The sequence below is a fragment of the Siniperca chuatsi genome, linkage group LG4 (assembly GCF_020085105.1).
Source record: "Siniperca chuatsi isolate FFG_IHB_CAS linkage group LG4, ASM2008510v1, whole genome shotgun sequence".
In the NCBI taxonomy this organism is placed as follows: Eukaryota; Metazoa; Chordata; class Actinopteri; order Centrarchiformes; family Sinipercidae; genus Siniperca; species Siniperca chuatsi.
The window spans coordinates 16,079,017-16,100,256 of NC_058045.1; the positions used below are offsets into that span (position 1 = coordinate 16,079,017).

At 39.2% G+C, this 21,240-nt stretch overlaps 1 protein-coding gene across 6 annotated transcripts; it reads left to right on the forward strand.

Moving 5' to 3' along the window:
- The first annotated feature begins 32 nt into the window (after positions 1-32).
- On the forward strand, positions 33-19,865 carry eea1 (early endosome antigen 1). Of its 6 annotated transcripts, none has more exons than XM_044191800.1 (30): positions 33-192; positions 2,466-2,543; positions 2,677-2,789; positions 2,888-2,942; positions 3,037-3,102; positions 3,235-3,265; positions 3,344-3,448; positions 3,719-3,840; positions 4,796-4,951; positions 5,896-5,910; positions 6,172-6,288; positions 7,738-8,076; positions 8,748-8,897; positions 9,349-9,468; positions 10,107-10,310; positions 10,572-10,772; positions 10,875-10,988; positions 11,181-11,336; positions 11,479-11,618; positions 11,831-12,161; positions 12,313-12,414; positions 12,498-12,692; positions 12,854-13,036; positions 13,301-13,486; positions 13,577-13,708; positions 14,149-14,334; positions 14,444-14,682; positions 16,489-16,609; positions 16,756-16,854; positions 16,967-19,865. In XM_044191800.1, the coding sequence occupies exons 1-30, from the start codon at positions 169-171 to the stop codon at positions 17,087-17,089; spliced, it is 4,203 nt and encodes a 1,400-aa protein (XP_044047735.1). In that variant the 5' UTR covers positions 33-168; the 3' UTR covers positions 17,090-19,865. The 6 variants fall into 6 exon arrangements, with proteins under 6 accessions (XP_044047735.1, XP_044047736.1, XP_044047740.1 ...); XM_044191801.1 differs by having other exon boundaries at positions 12,510-12,692; XM_044191805.1 differs by having other exon boundaries at positions 11,181-11,192.
- The last annotated feature ends 1,375 nt before the right edge of the window (positions 19,866-21,240 follow it).

Below are 21,240 nucleotides of genomic sequence, written 5' to 3' on the forward strand. Positions count from 1 at the left end.
ATAATCTTGAATGTAGCCACGCTGTGTGTCCTGCCTAACCATCCTCTTCATGACCCGCCCATTCGCCGCTGCTGCCTGAGCTTGGTCAGGTGTTCATTGTACAGCGACGTAAACTTTGAATTTGGAAAACTTACTGGATTTTTTGTGTGGACAAACACAGTCGAGGCCATGCTTAGACGGATACTTCAAATGGTAAGCTTCTAATGCAACTAAGTCAACCTAAGTCGCTTTTGTTTGGTTAAACCGAGTCGTTTTCCTTGGGAGACAGGCCTATCCTTGTCTGTTTTCCTGGTGGGGACGCACGTTTTACAACACAGTGTGTTGTGATTGGACGGGGTTTATTTTCAGCTAACGGGAGTTTCTCGATTGGAAAAAAAAAAACCCGCCACCCGTCAGATCGTAGTGAACATATCAAGCGCTCCTTCTACATCCATGGTTTACACAGCTAACCATTAAATGCTAACTCGGTTCAACTGATTGATGCTACTCTTGACAGGGATGTAGCAATACAATGCAGTAGCAAACATATTAGCTAACGGGCCACCTTGCCAAGGTTAGTCGAGTAAGGAATAACTTAGCTAGCTTACGTGCTTGGTCACTGAATCATTTTGTTTTCATGGTTTCCGTTAGCTAGCTATGTTATTGCGGTAGGTTAATTCATCGTCCACTCAGCACATGCTAACGCTGACGTTAGCCACAGATTGACTGTTGGGAAGTCCCGTGTCAACTGGCTGACCGCAACTGGGGGAGAAACATGCGTTTTAAATAATTGAGCTTATACTATTGTTAATGGTGACATGGTTGTTTGGATAAATTGCCAGCTCATCACTAAATGTACAAGTGGGAGTAACAGAGGTTAGCTACTTAGTTAGCTAACCTACTACTTAGGACTACATTTACCACAGGGCATGCTAACGTTAACTGCATCATTGTGTACATTTTGAAGTTCCGGCCTTGTAACTAGGAAAATCCATCTTTAAACACTATGCATTTAGGTCAGGGATTGCCAGACTAGGGCGTGTAACCTCTAATGGATTTTATTGCAAAGGTTTAGGAAGCCAAACGAAATTAAAAAAAAAAAAAATTGTTAGCAATTATTGTTTTGTTCCGTTACCTCCTCACATAAACATACACCGGACCTGTGCAGTAACTTGTTAATTATTCAAACCATGTAGCTAACAACACAGACATTATCAGGGCATGGGCGCTTATAAGAAACAATCTGATTAAAAAGGGTCCATTCTCTAATACACATCTGTCCTCCATATGATAAAGTTTGGAAACCACAGATTTGATTTATAATATGGTCTACAGTTTATGGGCACAAACACACCTCAAACTGTAGACCACATTGCCAAGATAATGATAAGATAATACAGTGCATTATATTACTCTGTCACCTTTGACCAAAATGTGAGGTTTCATCATTTTTTAAACTCTAGGCTTAATGGTGCGTTAACAAAAATCATGTTGTCAATCTATTTCCCTAATTGAATCCTGATTTAAAGATATCATTTATGCACAGGACCTGTGTTGAATTAATTCTAGTAAAGATTTTTTTTTGTTTTTTTGTTAACATAATTATTAGTGTATCGTAATACTGTAATAAGTCAGTCTAGTGCTGTTTCATGTGTGCAGTTTGCATTAGTTGGGTCAAAGGTTTCATAATGCAAATGCTTAGCCTGCCATCAAAGTGGTGTTTGTCAGCCCTCCAATAGGCTCTGAGATGACTCAGTTCAAAGTGCTCAATGTCCTCCTCCCAACACTCAGTCACACACACACAAAACCCACATATTCACCTGATTCATGCATGCAGACTATCACCAGCTCAAACAAACCCTTTTTGTGAATGTGCCACCAGTGGCACATCCACTTCATGTGTTCGTGGCTCAGGCTAGTGCACTGAGCTGATCTGAGGTCTACTTCCAAGAGGTGTAGTTGATTTGAGATTTTTTCATCAGTCTGTTATTTCATGATGCAACTGTCTTAAATCAATATGCTTTCAAAAGGAGAATACAACAACATTCTAGGGTAGAGATACTCTATATAAAAATGTCTTTAAGGCTAATAGGTCGCACCCAGCATTGTTGTTTTTTGAGACGTGTGAGCCAAGACTCAGACGAAGGCCTGGGGCCCTTTTCTGGGAAGCCTCACTGTTCTTTTCTGAAATTAATTATTGTTCACTTGATCCAGCATTTACCCGGATGCAAACATTGCAAAACAATTCAAGTAAAGAGCACAAGCATCAGAGTCAGAGGTGTATATGTAACGTTCGAATGTCTCTGGAATATAGTCCGTAATTTATTTGAGAAAACAGAAAAAAATAGTGATTTAAAATCTGCAAAAAAGGATATAAATCTCCTCCCATACCGTAACTACTTCTCTCAGGCAATTAAGTTAACAAATGTATACAGTGTTTTTTTTTTTTACATTCAGACTATTCAAGTCCATTTTGTCCTCTCCAGACTCCTGGGAAGGGAGGCTCCCAGAACGCAGAGTCAGAGCAGCCCAGCACAGATCTTAACCACGATCAGACGTCTGAGGTAAGGTGGACGCTTGTTTTTTTTCTCAATTGATAACTTGTAGCTTTTTCCACCCTGTAAGTAAGAGCTGTAGAATTGAAGCTAATCATTTATTATCAAATGGTTGATTCTGATGGTGTGTTTCTGTGTTCAGGGCTTCATCTGTCCTCAGTGCATGAAGTCTCACAACTCTGCAGAGGAGCTTTTCAAGCACTATGAGCTGTTCCACGATACCGGAGACCTGCCCGCTCATGTGGCCCCCACTCGGTGATATATTAATGTCACATTAATTATAACAAACTCAAGTCACTAAACTCATGGTGCACTTGACATAATTTTACTTTGTGTCTTTCCTTTCCTTTTAGGGAAGACCTTACAATGCTGCGGCAAGAGGTTCAGGACCTGCATGCTTCTCTCAAGGTATAGTTGGGTTTCTGAAGTGAACAGAGTGTGTAAATGGTCAGTTCATACAAAGACTTGATTGTGTGTCTGTTTGTGTGTTTTACCTGATTAGGAGGAAAGATGGTTCTCTGGAGAGCTCAAGAAGGAGTTAGACAAAGTCCAAGGACACCTGAAGCAAGTAATTCTTTCAAGATATTTAATATGTATTATAATAAAATGTTGGCTTTCTGAATATGAAACTGCTTAATAAAACATGATGGCAATGCTTACTCTTACTGTACATGTTTCTCTCTTTGCCTTGATTCCACAGACTGACGGACAGACGGGCTCAGAGGATTCAGGTAGGGGACATTACATTTAAAATCCCTGTGAAAAAGATACCAAACATCAATCACTAATACGTGATGCTCTTTTCTCAGCCCTCGAAAGGAAGTTGAATGAAGCGGAGACAGAAAAGTTCAACATTAAGCAGATGAAAGACCTGTTTGAGCAGAAGGCTGCCCAGCTGGCCACAGAGATAGTAGGTTAGTGTGGGGCCAGGGAACTGGGAGGCCTGTGTCTGTGGGTCTGCATCATTTAACAACAGTGAAGTACTCTTTTTACTGGACCACTATTAAACTCAATCCATCCGTTGTGTTTTATCTTGTATAAGTTGTTGTTCATTCTTCAACATTTGCTTTTACAGCCTGATGAAGTTTTCCTCAAATCAGTTTGATGATGTGAACAAATGAGGTAAGTGTTGGTTTGACTAGCATATTATTAAATTGGCTTTTTTGAATTGTTGAATCTGACAGACTTAAAGTCCCGCTATGATGAGGAGAAGAGCCTAAGGCAGGCTGCTGACCAGAGGCTGGCCAAATTGACCGAACAGCTACAGAAAGAGAAGCAGGAGAACGATAGACTTCAAACAGAACTGGTACAACACACACTAAGTTTCCGTTGGTATTTATTCTCTTCTCACCAGGCTTGAGACATACTTTGTATAGACCTTTCTTTTATAAATGTTGTGCTTTGGATTCTGAAAGAATAACGTTAAATTGACACCATGAAATCTGTTTGGCTCTGAGCTGTGTGGTGTGAAGAATTAAAGCAGATCTTACCCAGACAATCCCTTCACCGTTGTTATAGAAACGTGAAACAGAACTTTAAAGAATTTATATCAAAAGAGCTCACGCGTTTTTTTTAGTTAGAGTTGTTGGTTGCACTTTTATGTTATTCGTTCTTAAATGTTTTTAACTGTTCGGAGTGGTTTAGAAAGGCTTCATACAAGCATAGGTTTGGTGCTAGAGGTCAAGGCACAAACAACAAAAACAATTAATTTTGATGGAGTGAGGGGATGAATTTAAAAGTCTCACAGCCTGGGGAAAGAAGCTGCTCCGGACCCTGGTTGTACGGCAGCAGATGCTTCTGTATCTCTTGCCAGATGGAAGCAGGGTGAACAGGCTGTAGCTGGGGTGGGTACTGCCTTTTTGGGCTCTGCGCAGGCACCTCACCTCACCGTTATCACTGATGCTCGGTTGGTACCAATGACCCTCTGAGCGGTTTTAATCAACTGTTGTTGCCCTCCAGTCCTGACGTCCTCAGCTCCACTGATGTAGACAGGTTGTTCTCTGTGCACCACTCTGCAAGATTGTTGATTTCCTCCCAATATGAAGTCTCATCATTGTTTGTAATCTGGCCAATGATGGTAGTGTCGTCTGCCAACTTCACAACAGATTTATCTCCATATCGGGGATCATCATATTATATCGGCATCATATAATATCATATTCTGTTGATGTCTCCTCTACTCTCCTCTTGCTCAAATATTGCCCACTGTCTGCCACCCAGTCCTCATGGCTTCAACACAGTGCCTCTGCTCTGCCCCCTAGCTGCAGCGACCGGGAGTGGAGGATGTGGAGGTACTGCAGAAGGAGCTGGTGCAGGTCCAGACACTGATGGACAGTATGACCCGCAAGAGGGAGGACGAGTCTGAACGTCTCAAAAACCACTACGAGCAGCTGCAGGCTAATTACACTACCTCAGAGGTGAGGGGAACAAAACACTGAATGTCTTGAAGGCCAAATGTAGTTCTGCTGATTCTCACTTTAACTTTTTCCAGACATGTTGCAACATAAGCTGCCACTCTTCCACCCTAAATTGTACTTGTTGCAAGCACATAGACATGCACAATGATTCCCACAATTTACATCTAGAAGATTGTAGTGTTGATGTGAAGTATAGTGTAGTTGTTCTTATTTTACCCCCTTTCTATTTCACCTGTCATTTGCTCAGGCCACCCACTGTGCTTTTTGGCAAAAAACTGCTTTTAAGATTCTTATTTAAAAATAGCTCTGAAATAACTAATGTACTGTCATACCAGATGGCTTTGTGCCTAATTCCCAATAATTATGCTTTGTGAATAATTTAGCCTTATTTCCTGCATTTTTGATCCCAGTAGGAGAGGAGCATTTATCAGTCTCTGTCAGGCAGCACCAGCTGAACCTGTCCTTCTGCAAATTTACACATTGAGGGACCACATTCTGAATTTATTTGAGAGCTGTCTGGTTTTTGATCATGTAATTGCTCTCAGGATAATAAGTGACTTTGTTACAGTCTGCAAATAGTCTGAAACATTGAGGTTTAAGTTCCACAGTATGAACATGTAGGAGTTTTTGCAGTCAGCAGCCAGTCTCCAGGTCGACAAACAGTTAACATTAAATTCAGGTTCATGCATCATCTGCCCCTGCAGTAGTACATAACAAAAAGCAAACCAAACCCTCTTTTGTATAAAATATTCTGCTTAATGCTGCCATAGCAAGATGTTGTCACAATGAAGTGCAGTAAATTCGTGATAAATTGGATTATTTATTCTCTCATTGGCTTTTGCTGTTGTATCGTGACTTACCTTTGTCTGTGTCTCTCTTCCCTCCCCTTCTTCTTTTGCTCCTAACATACTGTATTCCTCTCCAACACTCACTCTTTCTTCAAGATTCGTAAACTGGAGGTAAACATGTTGTTTCAAGTTGCCCCCAAATTTGGTTTAATCTTTTTAAGTTTCTCTAAGTTTGAAAGGTTTTTCAGAAAGTCATTTTTTTTTAACAGTGCGTTGCCTCTTATGTTTTTGTGTGACTGACGCCTCGTTGTTACTAATCCATGTGGGGTTTGTTTTCTTCTTTTATATCCTTCTCAGTGATGCTTCAGTTCTTTGAATGTACACTAAATGGCTTGCAAAAATAATGTAACGTGTCTGTCTATGGTATTGCAGATGACCATATCCCAACTGAAAGCAGAGCTGGAGAAAGGTCCGCAGGAAGCAGCCGTCTACACACAACAGATCCACCAGCTGCAGAGCAATCTGAATAATTTGCAGCAGCAAAGCCAGGTAACACACACACCACCAGAATCAAACAAGTACAGTTATTATAGTCATGTGACAGTTTTGTCATTCTGAGCAGATTACTGCTACGGCATTTGCCACATGTTATACAGCATACAATTGTGTAGGATTTACTTTTACTTCAGTAATGTTAACAAGCCTTGCCAGCTGCCTCTCAGATACAGAGCACGCCATCTCAGTTTCTGTAAACCTTCCTCTGTTGCTTGGCATCAGGCCCTATCACAATGCCCTGCTGTCACCAACCGTCTTTGGCAGCCTAGACATGTTGATAAAAAAAAGTCACATGGAGCTCTAAAATTAAACCAGCAGGGGGGGATCTCTGCCATGCCAGCTCTGTCACTTGGGGTGAAATACAATCACAGGTAACTGCACAGGTGCAAAGGGAAATGGGGAACGGAGGCAAAGGGTTCCTGCCAGAGATTAAATCCTCCCACATCAGGCACGTCAATGTCCTTCCAGCCAAGTAGGTTTCCGGGTACGAGGAGGATTGCAGAGCTGGATCTCCAGTGTGATGCCCCCGCCCTATGCTTCTCCTTGCAAAAGGACACCCTGAGAGCTGATACAGATACTTATCTCATGAGAATAGAGACAAAAGTGTTGGAGCATATTGTGAAATACAGAGGATCAGGAGTAGGAACAGACAGGTGAACAACAACGGGTTTCATTGGTCTGTAATACCAGGATTAGAGAGGAGAAACCCAGCAGGGAGCTGTGACAATGACACAAGAGAAGGACAGCCGGACAAGGCCGTGAGAAGGAGAGGGATCAACAAAAGAGGACGGGAAAAAACAAAGTGTCTGGAGCGGGTTGTTAATGTTGGCCAGCTGCTGCGGTGGCCTGTAGAGGTTTATTGAACGTCTGTGAAGTCCAGGTGCCCTGTCACACTCCCTAGTTAGCAGCACGCTCCACTATTAACAACATTTTGCTCTTTATCACCCTGTTGCTAAGTTTATTGCCAGAGCTTACACCAGAGCAAGTGCTGTACACATACCACAGTATTCCAAGTCCTGTTATGTAAACATTCCCCTAGAAATGCCATACCTCACTTTATTCTTGACTCGACAGCCGACTGTTTTTTCCATAGCTTATATCACAGCAGGCGTGGGTGTTAGTTCCTTGTTACAGCTCCTATCATGCCAACTGTTTTAATTTAGAAAAGACATATGGTTCATGTTACAGTTTGGCTTAGTTAATGATTCAAACAATTCCTGATTAACCTTTCAAAACTTAATCCTTTTTCATGAGACCCTGCTCCCTCAAGAAATGTCAGAAAACAATGATTTTACTTGCTATTGTTTTGTTTTGCACTTATTTCCTCCCTGGCTTTCAATCCTACTCAGGGACATCTTTCACCCCCCTTTCATCTTCATATTTCCCAAACATCTGGGCAACCAGTGCTCATCTGCTTCAAGTTGTCCTCTCCTCTTCTCACAGAGCCTGTCTGAAAAGCTTGCGCGTAAGGAGAAAGAGTATCAGGAACTAGAGGAGCGTCTGGGAGCTGAGAAGGCTACCAAGAAGGGAGTTCAAGACAGCCTGAGGGAGAGGGAGCTGGAGGTTCAAGAGCTCCAGGCTCAGGCCACAGGGGCTGAGGCCTCCCTGCAGAAGGCCCAGATGGAGCTTGTAGAGAGAGCTGAGGAGGTGGCAAAGTTGAAGAGTGAGGTCATGGAGCTGGAGTTTAAGCACGCAGAGCTGAAGGTTGAGAGGAAACAGTTGGAACAGCAAAGGGAAGAAAAAGAGAGCCATGGTGCTCAGCAGCAGACTGAGATCAGTCAGGTGAGTAGGGCGGACAAAAGCCACACACACACAACTGCATGCAGGACAACAGTACAATTGATATACAGATGGGTGACAAAAGAAGAAAACAACATTAAATGTAGGTATCAAACTGTATGACTCTGAATTCTGAAATTCTAAAACATGTAGTTATGATTTCCTCCATTTTGTAAATTATAACTACAGGGTGGTCGATATAGCAAAGGGTCCCATTGTGGAATTAGGGATTGGGTTATTTCAAGTTTAACCAAAAAATACTCTTTTTGCTCTACACCAGCTGGCACCCGAGGAGAAGCACTGCTGTGCACGGGATATCTTCAGCTTTTTATTTAAAGTTTAGTTCATTTAACTATGACTACAGCATGATTCATGCTACATGGCACCCATGAAAAATATGTCCATATAACAGAATGGCAGAGGCTCATGCAAACCTGTTTTTGCATGAAATCAGTTAAGAAGAAAATTCTACAACAGTAAAAATGACAAAGAAAGAAATCACTCAAATCAATAGTTGATGCACAAATGTTATGCAGTAATGTGTTAAAAACTCAGTCAACGAAGATTCCAGACATCCATTTTCCTCATCCAAGTATCGACTGTATCTCTTGCTATTAAGTTTGTCAACTTGTTCTCCATCTTAATCATTACCCCTCTCTCTGCGCTCTGCCTAGCTGCACTCCAAACTGCTGGAGGCGGAGAGGCAGCTGGGCGAGGTGCAAGGTCGTCTTAAAGAACAGAGGCAGCTGTCTGGGGAGAAACTAAAAGACCGCGAGCAGCAAGCAGCCGACCTGCAGCTCAAACTGTCCCGTGCGGAAGAACAGGTAGGCATCAGATGAAACTTTAATGGTCGCTACAGGGAAAGGAATTAGTGTAATAGAACAGACAGAACATCTGTACATCAATGTGTCTGTTGTTTAAGTGTGCATTGTAAGCTATAATGTATGCTGTAAGATATGCAAGAGAAGTTTAGGTTAGGTTTATTTATTAGGCTAAAACAGGGAAGCAGAGTGATTAAAACCCAAGGGAATCAATGATCCGTGCTGATGAGATAAAAACAAAAACAAACAAACAAGATCATAAAAGATCTCCTAAAAACAAACAAATCAAGATAAAGACCTAACCTAAGATTCATTAAACTGCTGTAGAGTGATAATACAGAAACAGTAAGATGCACAAAATGACTATGAAATTAACACTGCATTTAGGTTTAGCGTAGAGGTAAACAAATAAAGGAAAAGAAATTTAAGTGCTTTTGTGTTTTTGCTTCTTTAGTTGAAGGAGAGTGCCAGTAAGAATACAGACCTGCAGCACCAGCTGGAGAAAGCCAAGCAGCAGCACCAGGAGCTGCAGGTGCTGCAGCAAAACACCAATGGCAAACTCCGCGAGGCACAGGTACTGTCCACAAGAAAAACCCTCTGGCAACAATATTGGAGAGCATAAAGCCAAACGAGGCTGTGCTGTACAGTGAATTTAAAAATCACAGAGAGTTTCTACTTGGAACAATGTGCGACATAGTCTTTTTACAAAGTCAGCAACTCATCTCAGAGGAGAGTTGCAACGAGAATATCAGGTGTTAATACTATGATGATAGTTTTATCATTTGATTTTTGGCTTGAGCTCGCTCGCTCGTGGTGTTGTCATTTAGTAGTGAAAAATGTAGTTAATATGTACGTACAGATTTTGAATGCCACTTATTGGATTCTTAAATGCTATTTTACTGTAACTAAACGTGAACGTAAAAGTGAGTGCTACATGACAATGCTGCTTTATTGGTAATCCGATTATTATTTGTAGAAGCTTTATAAGATTAAAGCATATTTTACATTATCCTGATTGCATAACATTTGATCCATACACAAACAAACACTGGTGTAGTATGAATGTGTGAAAATTGGTGTGGTCTACAGTACATCTCATTATATACCTCACTCATACCTCAACATAAAACCCCAACTTGAAATAAAATTTATATTTCTGCCAAAATACCTAATGCAACCTTTCTGCTATGCTGGCTTGCCTTCATGCTGTAGAATGACCTGGAGCAGGTGCTGCGTCAGATCGGAGATAAGGACCAGAAGATCCAGAATCTGGAGGCTCTGCTGCAGAAGAGTAAGGACATTGTGAGCCAGCTGGAAACCGAGAGAGAGGACTTATGTGCCAAGATCCAGGCCGGGGAGGGAGAGACGGCTGTGCTCAACCAGCTAAAAGAGAAAAACCATGCACTACAAGAACAAGTGGGTGTACACACACACACACACTCTCTCTCTCTCTCTCAAAGGTTCACTTTCATGTTGCCAGCACTTCTCTGTAGTGAAAAAGTGATATGACAAAAGACTCATGCCACCCCCCTCTACACAAATGTATTGTCACAACTAAAACCTGCAGTGTAGATTAAAAAGCATCATATAGAATGGCCAGTTTTATTTAACAATAATTACAGGTAACTATTGGTCATTTTGAGCACATAACCTTTTCTGTATGTGTACGTCTTAAAGGTCACACAGTTGACAGAAAAGCTGAAGAACCAGTCGGAGAGCAACAAGCAAGCCCAGGATAACCTTCATGAGCAGGTCCAGGAGCAGAAGACCCTGCTGCGTTCAGCCCAAGACCGAGCCCACACCTTGGAGACCTCAGTCACTGAACTCACCACCCAGCTCGCAGACAGCAAGGAGAAGGTATCCCAGCTGGACGCTCAGGTAAACCTCTGTGTAATCTGTTTGGAAGGACTGATCCAAAAACAGTATGTTGTCCTGCGGATTTTATTTTTTACTAGTTTCTGTCTGTCTGTTTCTTTTCAGCTGAAGGGAAAGACAGAGATGTTGTTATCTGCAGAGGCAGCCAAGGCTGCACAGAAGGCTAACCTGGAGAACAACCTGGAGACTGCTCAGCATGCATTGCAGGACAAGCAGCAGGTTAGCGCCTTCTTTGTGCCACTGATGTTGAAATTTGGCTAAAACGCAGCGCAGTGTCCCTTGTAATGCACCATATTTCTTTCCTTTGAAAATATGTCACTCCCTGACTTATATATGTTGTTTTCTTCCTTTCCCCCCTTCACTCTACTCACCTCCCCTCTTATCCTGCGTCCTCTCCCACATCTTGTATAGGAGCTTAATAAGGTTCAGAAGAAGGTGGAGGAGCAGGCCCAAAGGCTAAAGGAGAGACAGGAGCAGTGCACACAGCTGGAAGCCAGTCTGAAGGAATGCAAAGACAAACTAATGGCATCAGAACAGCGTATAGAGCAGCTGGAGGGGCTTAATAAGGTTTGTGTTGAGTATTTATTTAGGTACCTGATATTGGACTGTATGAGGGGTAATTTTAGGCCTAAATGTTTCCTGTCTGTAGTGCCCTCAGTATACATACATCTTGTGTTTCATAAATTAATCTGGTGTTTTAATCTGACAGAAATTGGAGTCACAGGTTGGGGAGTTGCAGACCACACGGGACCAGGTGCAGCAAGACGTGCAGAAGCTGCAGAAGGAGGGGTCAGAGGTTAAACGGAAAGCCAAGGAGCTGCAGCACTCACTGGAAACAGAGAAAGCAGGGTGAGATAAACTATACTGGTGCATTGGCTTTATTAAAATGTGATGACGCTTTCCAAGTGAGTAATACATGCATGCAACTGTAACTAACCCTCTGTAACTGTATTATAATGATGTCACAACCATATGCTAGTATTTTCTTATTTTTTTGTTTATTCCGCTGTATTTTAATGAATTACCCATAATACAACATAAATGTATTTTACACTGTTAAGGGCTACAACACTACAAGAGGAATTAAAGAAAACAGCAGCTGCTTTGAGTGACATTCAGCACGAGATGGAGCGCAGTGAGCAGGAGAAAGCCGCTCTGAAGTTGAATCTGGACAAGGTGATCCAGGAGGGAAAGACTAAGCATGCAGAGGTGGACAGGAAAGCTCAGAGCCTGGCAATAGACTTACAAAAGGCCCAGCAGGATAAAGAGGTTCAAAGGAAGGAGCTTGCCTCTGTGCAGGGGAGCCTAGCAAAGGCTAGTAAGGCACTGAAAGAGAGTCAGACTCAACTGGACACAGAGAGGAAGAACAATAAGTCAGCCATGGAGGAGAAGGTAGGTTCAGTAAGCTTCAGTCAAAACAAAACCAGTTTAGACCACTTCAATATTATCTTTCACCTTTGGGAAATTTGCAACAAAGAGTAACAAATAGCCACCTAATTACAACACCAGGACACTGACAACATGAATCTGTCTTAATCCTCAGGAAAAGTCCAATGAAAAGGCCAGACAGGAGCTTCTTAAGAATAATGAGGCCATCACCAAGGCAATGGAAGAATATAAAGAGCAGTTGGAGCAGATGAGAGAGGTAAGCTTCTGGAAAAATGGAACATCAAGCAGTGTTGCTTTGAATGTAACACCTAAGACCTGTTGTGTGTCTACAAATGTCAGGCAGAGAAAAAGTTGAAAGTGCAGCTCACCACAGTGGAGCAGCAACACTCAAAGACTCAGGAGACGCTGAAGGAAAAAGAGAATCAGTTGGAGAAGCTGCGGGCACAACTTAAGACGGCCCAGGGGTCCTTTGAGGAGGAGATGCAGAAACTGAAGGGCCAAGTGGCAGGGTTACAAGAAGTTAATGTCAAGAAGGCAAGTAGCATGTTTAAATACAAATACAGACATGCATACAGTCGACAGCTGTCATCGCACTTAACCACATAGCAACACTTACTATATGTTAAGTAATTTGTATAATGGCAATCTTATGTCTTATGTGTATGTTTATTTGTATATTTGACTCTTATCTCCAGGAAGAAGAGGAGAGTAAGCTGAGGGCCCAGGTGTCAGGGCTCAGTCAGAAGCTGGCCTCTGAGAAGAGTCGGACGACAGAGCTGCAGAAGGCCTCGGAGCAAAGCCAGCAAAGCCTCACTAAGCTTCAGTCTGACTTCTATGGCAAGGAGTCTGAGGTCTCTGCCCTGCGTCAAGACCTGAAGGTAGGTTTATGCAGGAGGGGCTGGAGGAGTAGAGACTGATAATGGCTTCATTTCAGGAGGTTATGTTAAATGTGACGTAATGCTGCATCACTTTTGACAAATTCTCAGAGATGGATTACGGATAGGGAGGCGGGTGTTGATGATTGAATGAAGTGTTTGCTAACAAAATTAACACGCCCTCCTCTGAGCATTTCCCATAGTCCCTGCTGCTTTTTTCGATTTCTCTTTCTCGGTGAGTGACTTTTGACCTTTCTCTGACTGTAGGTGTCAGAGGAGAAGCTGAACGTGGCTCAGGAAGAGCTGGCTGCTAACCGAACCCATCAGACACGTTTAGAGGCTCAGATTCAGGAACTGCAGACTGGCCGGGGCTCGTTGGAGCAGGAGCTGGCAAAACGGGACCAGAAGCTCCAACAGCAAGAACAAACCCTGAGGGAACTACAGAAGCAACAGGTCAGACAAACAGATTAACACACACAGACATGAACACTTAGATGACTTGATGTTAAGTTCATATATTGTAAATTGTGCTTAATCACCCAGGGTCAAGTAAAGGAGGAAGTGGAGAAGGAGAGGAGCAAAGTGGAGGAGCTGAACAAAGCCAAGAGTGTCCTGGAAAAGAATAACACCAGACTGACTTCAGAATTAAAAGCGCTAATGGAGAAGAGCGAGAAGGTCAGTCACTTTTCATAAGAATCAACAACTAACACTGTCTTTATTTTGATTTAAAGGGGAAGATAGAGGAATCTGAGTGTCAGAGCCTGGTAATGACTGCCATTTGATGTCTCATACTGGCTGACCTGCTTCCCATGCTTTGTCTTATGTAAACATCTTAACTCAGGGATACTGTAGGTCATCAGGGCCACATTCTTCAAAGTTATAACTGGGCGTGCTTGAGTCGACAATTTGACGTGAGCCTGGATTTTTCAGTTCTTCAAAGCAGTCAAAGCCATCTCTAACTTCCTAAGCTCAAACCTTCTCAAACATTTTAAAGTTTAACCCCACCTGTGATCTTATTTTTCCAAAATGACTTAATGCTTCTTTAGTTTGAGACAGTATAAGAGCCTTTAATTACCAAATATTGCACATTGCGCTACATATTTGTTGCTTTTCAGGAGCTGGGTGAGTTGCGGGAAGCCAAACAGCTGTTGATCCAGCAGAAACTGGAGCTGCAGAGTCAGGTGGAGGCAGCACAGAGCACCCTGGAGCAGGAGCAGAAAGAGCACCAGGCCACCAGGGACAGCAGGAGCCAGAGAGAGGAACAGCTCCTTGCCCAAACCAAGGATGTCCAGGATCAGTTGGTAGGCTCATCTGCCAAATCCCACCAAATGATTTTAAATTAGTATATTAAATATCATTCACGTCCCCTTCTGATCCCTTTCGTGACATGATCAATGCTTCCTTCCAAAGTTGGCAGAGAAGCGAGCGAGAGAAGAGCAGGTGAAGCGTAGGGAGGAAGCAGAAGCAAAGATGGGTGTGCAGGTGACAGCTCTGAATGAAAATGTGGCCACGCTGAAGAGAGAGTGGCAGGGCAGCCAACGGAGAGTCGGTGAACTGGAGAAGCAGACCGATGAGCTGAGAGGAGAGATCGCTGTGCTGGAGGCCACCATCCAGAACAACCAGGACGAGAGACGGGCTCTTTTAGAAAGGTTGAAAGTTGATATTGTTTTAACAACATGTCACCCGGCAAGTAATGACTCTTTGTTTCATAAAAGTACTTAAAAGCCTTTTAAAGGTTTTTGCATGTTCTTGAGTGAGGAACGCAAAGATGCTTTCCCATACAGATTATTAAAACCATTTGCTTCCAGTGCAGGCCTCAGAAGTCACCAGGATTTTCTTATTTTTCTTAGGTTTTAAAAAATGTGTTTATCCAATGTATCTAACGCATCCCTTTTTAAAACAAGCACTTGCCTCCAGTTCCTAGAAGAAACAAACCAATTAGGCTGTGAAAAAATAATTTAGGTTAAAACATTAATTAAATTGTCTTTATTATAAGACTGACTTGACTTAATCAGTCACCCTGAGCTGCTGAACATTGCTTCAGGGTTAGTTTTGGCCACATCTCTCCTACAACTTTAAATTAACTCATTTACAATCTCAATTTTTAAAGAACGTCATTTACTTGTGCATAACAAATGATAATTAAAATTATCATGTGAAATTCATTATAAATTAGGCTTATTATAGGCTGTTGCATGTGCCACCGCAGCACACTCACAGAGGAAAAAAGAAAGTCATGGAGGGCTGACTACATGAAGGAACAGACACTGAATGAGTCAGCAGGTTCGAGTATATATGTATGTATATATATGTCCAATTTCTATTTTCTTAAACAAATTCCTGCTATGATTTTCCAAAAGTAGGGAAAGCCATTGTTCTGCACTGTTAACAGTTACTTACCATGTCTAAAAATAAAATGCTTTACATGCTATATATGCAATACATGCAGCTGTATTTGCATGTGAGTGTATGTTACATCGCCTAAAGGGATAAGTTTTAGGGGAAATAAACTGTGGTTTGAGCAACAATCAGACAGTGGCGCAGCACTGAATACAGCTCTAATTTCCAAGTGTGAATAGTGGATCACCTCTGTACATAAGTACAGATGTGTTTAATCCTTTTTGTGCTCCTTTATCTCAACTTTTAATACCACCATTAAAGATTAACTCGTGAAAACATGCATTCATTTAGCACTGTCAGTTACTGAATATTAAGGTTACTGAAAAGTCTTCATATTTGATGTCCTATAAATGTGCTCCGTGGATGAAGTGAATGGGTGCAATGTGATGAGTCAGAATTTATTGAAATGAGCCAAATACAAAATCAAAAATACATATTTTTCCTCTTACCTGTAGTGCTATTTATGTGTCTGCATTTTTTTAATATAATGGGACTACATGGCACTCAGCTTGTGGTGCTCAAAGCACCAAAACAATACATTTGAAAAACTCAACAGCAATGTCTCTTTCCAGAAATTATTTGTTGTGAGCAGTTTCATGTAGGAACTATTTTCTAGGCCTGTGGATTATCTTGAGTAACCGGGTCATGATTTCTGGAAAGAGACATTGCTGTTTGCTATTTTTCAAATGTATTTTGTTTGGCACTTTGAGCACTACAAGCCGAGTGCCATATAGTCCCATTATATTCAAAAAATGCAGACATCTCTACGACCGATATCTCCAAATCTCGGCAACTTCCACCAAAACAATCTAGATGGATAAATAGCGCTACAGTTAAGAGGAAAAATATATATTTTTGATTTAAGGGGGGAAATGTCCCTTTAACAATAGAGCGCTGTGGTAGCACAGAGATGTGGTAAATAAAACACTGTTCATTCAAAGTATTAATTAACAAACCTATTATGCGTCCAGCCAGGTAGTGGTGGTGTAAAATTTTCCTGAGCCACTAATTAACATGTGCACACAAATCATCAGTGTCCTGTGGTTGTGTTTCAGGTGTGTAAAGGGTGAAGGCGAAATAGAGAAACTACAGGCCAAGGTGGTGGAGCTGAGGAGGAAGCTGGATGACACGACAGCAGCCATGCAGGAGCTTGGCAGAGAGAACCAGTCGCTCCAGGTCAGTCAGAAAAGTTGTACAGTGAAAAAAAATAATAAAAAAAAACACTAAAATACAGATATGTTTGGCAGCATTTGTCAACAGTTTGTCTTAGGATGCTTTATTGCAGACACTCTGATTGTAAGTCCTGCTATTGGTGCTTTTAGATCAAGCAGTCACAGTCTCTGACCAGGAAGTGGGCCGAAGATCACGAAGTGCAGAACTGCATGGCCTGTGGGAAAGGCTTTTCGGTCACTGTCAGGAAGGTAAGAATGACGTTATGTTAAGTATTGGTGCTTATAGGCAACAGGACACATCATTTCATTGTCTACCTTGTAACATGCACCACCTCTCTCCTTCTCCTCTGTGAATATCCAGCATCATTGCAGACATTGCGGAAACATTTTCTGTGCCGAGTGTTCAGGGAGGAACGCCCTCACGCCGTCCTCTAAAAAGCCAGTACGGGTCTGTGAGACATGCTTTGAGGAGCTCCAAGGCTGATTTCCCTCTCATCCCTTTACCTCCCCCAAACACCCTCCATACCCACTTTTTCCCTCCCCTTCCTACTCCAGCGGGCAGAAGAAGGCGTGTCTGTCATATTTTAATGTGCACTATAAAGGACAGACCCAGTGCAAAGACTCCCACCTGCATGTGACTTCTGGCTCTGGTGTGGAGTGAAATAACTGAAGGGTTTCAATGAAGAGACACCAGAGCCACGTGAGGGGATTGGGTGGGCTTGGTTGAGATTGTCTGTGTCTGTTTTTGTGCCTTTGCTGCTCCTGTGGACTGCCAGAGAGCAGAGACAGTGAGAACTAAACACCATCCATCTCTTTTTAAGTTCATATTCACATCTCCATCGTTGTTTGGCATCATTAGCAAATGCAAGGTGTTTGCTTTGTATGTTGTAAAATGTTTGGCATCAGGAGGTGTAAGGTCAGCGCGACACTGCAAGAGTGACTGGGGAAGTAAATATTGTAATAGCGATGTTGAAAATCATTGCTGCCCTACAAAGGTAAATGCAGGTAACTTTTGAAAAATGTAAATGCCCGATGTGACATATTTTCTACTACACCAATCTGATCACTAAGACATTTAAATTCAGATTTTTATAGCAACTCAAGTAAGTACAAAAGTATTTTTGGATTTTTCACTGTAACTGACATGCTGTATTTAATGTGTGTAATGCAGATTTGATATGTGAATACGGAGGTGTGTTAAAATTGTTTTTTTTTTTTTTTTTGAAGGAAATCATTATTTGTGTTTAAAATTAGAATTACATGCTGTCAACAGTTCATTTGGCCCCAAAACAAGGCAACCAATGCTTGTTAGTTCATTAGCTGAAGTTTGTTTGTGGACATGATTTCATTCAAATATTAAGTGGAGATTTTACATTTAAAAATATGCATTATGTTTAGTAAATTCACAGTGGTAAAAAGAGACTAGATCCTTTTTGGTAACATTTTGTTGTTAACGGCAAAAGATTGAGATTTTATGGGTCAAACGGCATTTTTGGTGTTTAAGTCTTCAACTTTAAAAAGAAAAAGTGCCCTAAAGAAAATCAGTCGATTTATGCACCAGCGATTTTCTGTACAGGGCTTGAAATCAATTGTGATGTCAAATCAGTTACTGCATGTTTCCTTTGTACGGCAGCGTGTTTGTTGAAATTAATGTATTCAGCCTATTTCATGACCAAAGAATGTCTGCAGCAGGAATACAGTCGAGACGAAAACCCTGAGTTTGTTTCATATTTCAGTATTTTTCTAAGCGTCTCTGAAAGCTTTTGAGTTTTAAATCACAGGGTCCTAAATTTTTATCTTGAACACAGCATGTATGACCATCTGAGGCTTTTATGTGCAGTCAGTTGTTGCTGTGCCACATTTCTCTGTGTGTCAATTTCTGCAAATTGTGGTGCTTTCTGCAGACTGGTAATGCAGGTTGAAGATGCCTGCATGTTCATTTTTAAAACTTTTTTTTTTCCCTGCTGCTTGTCTCCGCTCAACAGCACTGACTGACTGCTAGAGGTGTGTGTGTGTGTGTGTGTGTGTGTGTGTGTATGTGTGTGCTCTGCTTTGAAGCAATAACTGTGGCTGTATGTGATGTTGCTGTAACAGAGTGTGTGTTTTAGCGTTTAGGCCTGCTGTGTTTGTCTGCTGAGATGCACTGTACGAATGTTGGCTGCTCAGAACCTCAGTATCTCTCTGCACGTTGTTCGGGGATGTCAGTGCTGCTTTCAGGTGCAGCAGTTACTGTCAATTCTCTGTCCAACCGGTCTGCAGCTGAGAACACTGTAAAAGTAAATTCCTGCTTTGTATAATTTATAATTGTTGATATTGGTCAGATCTTTTGTGCAATTGTCTAAAGACTGGAGCAGGCGAAAACACTGTAAACCAGGCGACAATACAGGCTGTTCTGGCATTTTGTATTTTGTTTCAGACATTGGCTTACCAAATTCGCTCTTTATTCTTGTACACCCACTAAAAAAAGAACATCCATCTCAGTTGCAAGCTTTCAAGAACACCTGTCTCTTTTTTGTGTTGCATTGGTTTTGTTCTGTCTACCTCAGATTGGCACAGGAAAAGCACTATTTGTAAACCTTAGAGATCACAAAAATTGTGTCATTGCCTGCATTTGATCAAGGATTTGTGATTTATCTATCAAGCTGTACAGTCCCTTAAAAAACCCAGAGATGATTTGCACCGTATTGTATTCTGGGCTTGTTCGTATGAGAACCCAGCCACAAATGTAGGAACACCAACTTTATATAGGCTTCAGCATTTCTAGCCCTGATGTACTTAACTGCTGATTAATACTAAGGCTGTCATAATTATCTTTGTAAATGTTTGTAATGAAAGAGAAAAAGGACCTATATAACACTTGTGGATGTAGAAACATGACAACAGTGAAAATGTGTGTGGACTTATCAGTGTCTTACAAATTTTTACAAAATGGCACCACAGACCTGTACACACTGAATTGTGGCTTGCTTTGTGTTGCTGTCAGTTATCATGCATGATGACTTAACTGGTCGGTGGCTCTCACATTTTCTCCATGTTTAGAGTCATCATAATTGATGGTTGTGAAGGTGTGCCTTAGGCCAACATCTTGTACGTCACTGCTTATTGTTAGTGGTGGCATGCACCACGTATTACCACAGTCAGGGTGACCTCAGTTCACCTGAGGGGACGAGAGAAACAATGTAATTTATGTTCACATGCACCAGTTGATTTTCTAATTCATCGTCATGACAAACCTAAATAAAACCTAAAGTATGTTTCTATTTTCTCGTCTTGTGTTTTTCTTTATAGACAGGAAGAATTACTCTTACAGCCATTGAAAGTTTAATCATAATGGATTTAAAAATGAATATTATAATATATTTTATGTGTTGATAAATTCAGCTGCCAAATTCATCAATAAGCCTTATCTCTAATTAATTAAAATATATATATATATATAAATATATATTATATATATTATATATATATATATATATATATATATATATATATATATATATATATATATATATATATATATATATATATATATATATATATATATATATATATATATATATATATATATATATATATATATATATATATATATATATATATATATATATATATATATATATATATATATATATATATATATATATATATATATATATATATATATATATATATATATATATATATATATATATATATATATATATATATATATATATATATATATATATATATATATATATATATATATATATATATATATATATATATATATATATATATATATATATATATATATATATATATATATATATATATATATATATATATATATATATATATATATATATATATATATATATATATATATATATATATATATATATATATATATATATATATATATATATATATATATATATATATATATATATATATATATATATATATATATATATATATATATATATATATATATATATATATATATATATATATATATATATATATATATATATATATATATATATATATATATATATATATATATATATATATATATATATATATATATATATATATATATATATATATATATATATATATATATATATATATATATATATATATATATATATATATTATATATATATATATATATATATATATATATATATATATATATATATATATTATATATTATATATATAATATATATATTATATATATATATATATATATATATTATATATATATATATATATATATATATATATATATATATATATATTAATATATATATATATATATATATATATATATATATATATATATTATATATATATATATATATATATATATATATATATATATATATATATATATAATATATATATATATATATATATATATATATATATATATATATATATATATATATATATATATATAATATATATATATATATATATATATATATATATATATATATATATATATATATATATATATATATATATATATATATATATATATATATATATATATATATATATATATATTATATATATATATATAATATATATATATATATATATAATATATATATATATATATATATATATATATATATATATA

Bases quoted from the DNA above. Each gene is read 5' to 3' on its own strand.
- eea1 (XM_044191800.1), top strand. From the start codon at position 169: ATGCTTAGACGGATACTTCAAATG. The intron at 3,841-4,795 runs GTACAACACACA...TCTGCCCCCTAG, and splicing joins ATAGACTTCAAACAGAACTG to CTGCAGCGACCGGGAGTGGA. The intron at 9,469-10,106 runs GTACTGTCCACA...TTCATGCTGTAG, and splicing joins GCAAACTCCGCGAGGCACAG to AATGACCTGGAGCAGGTGCT.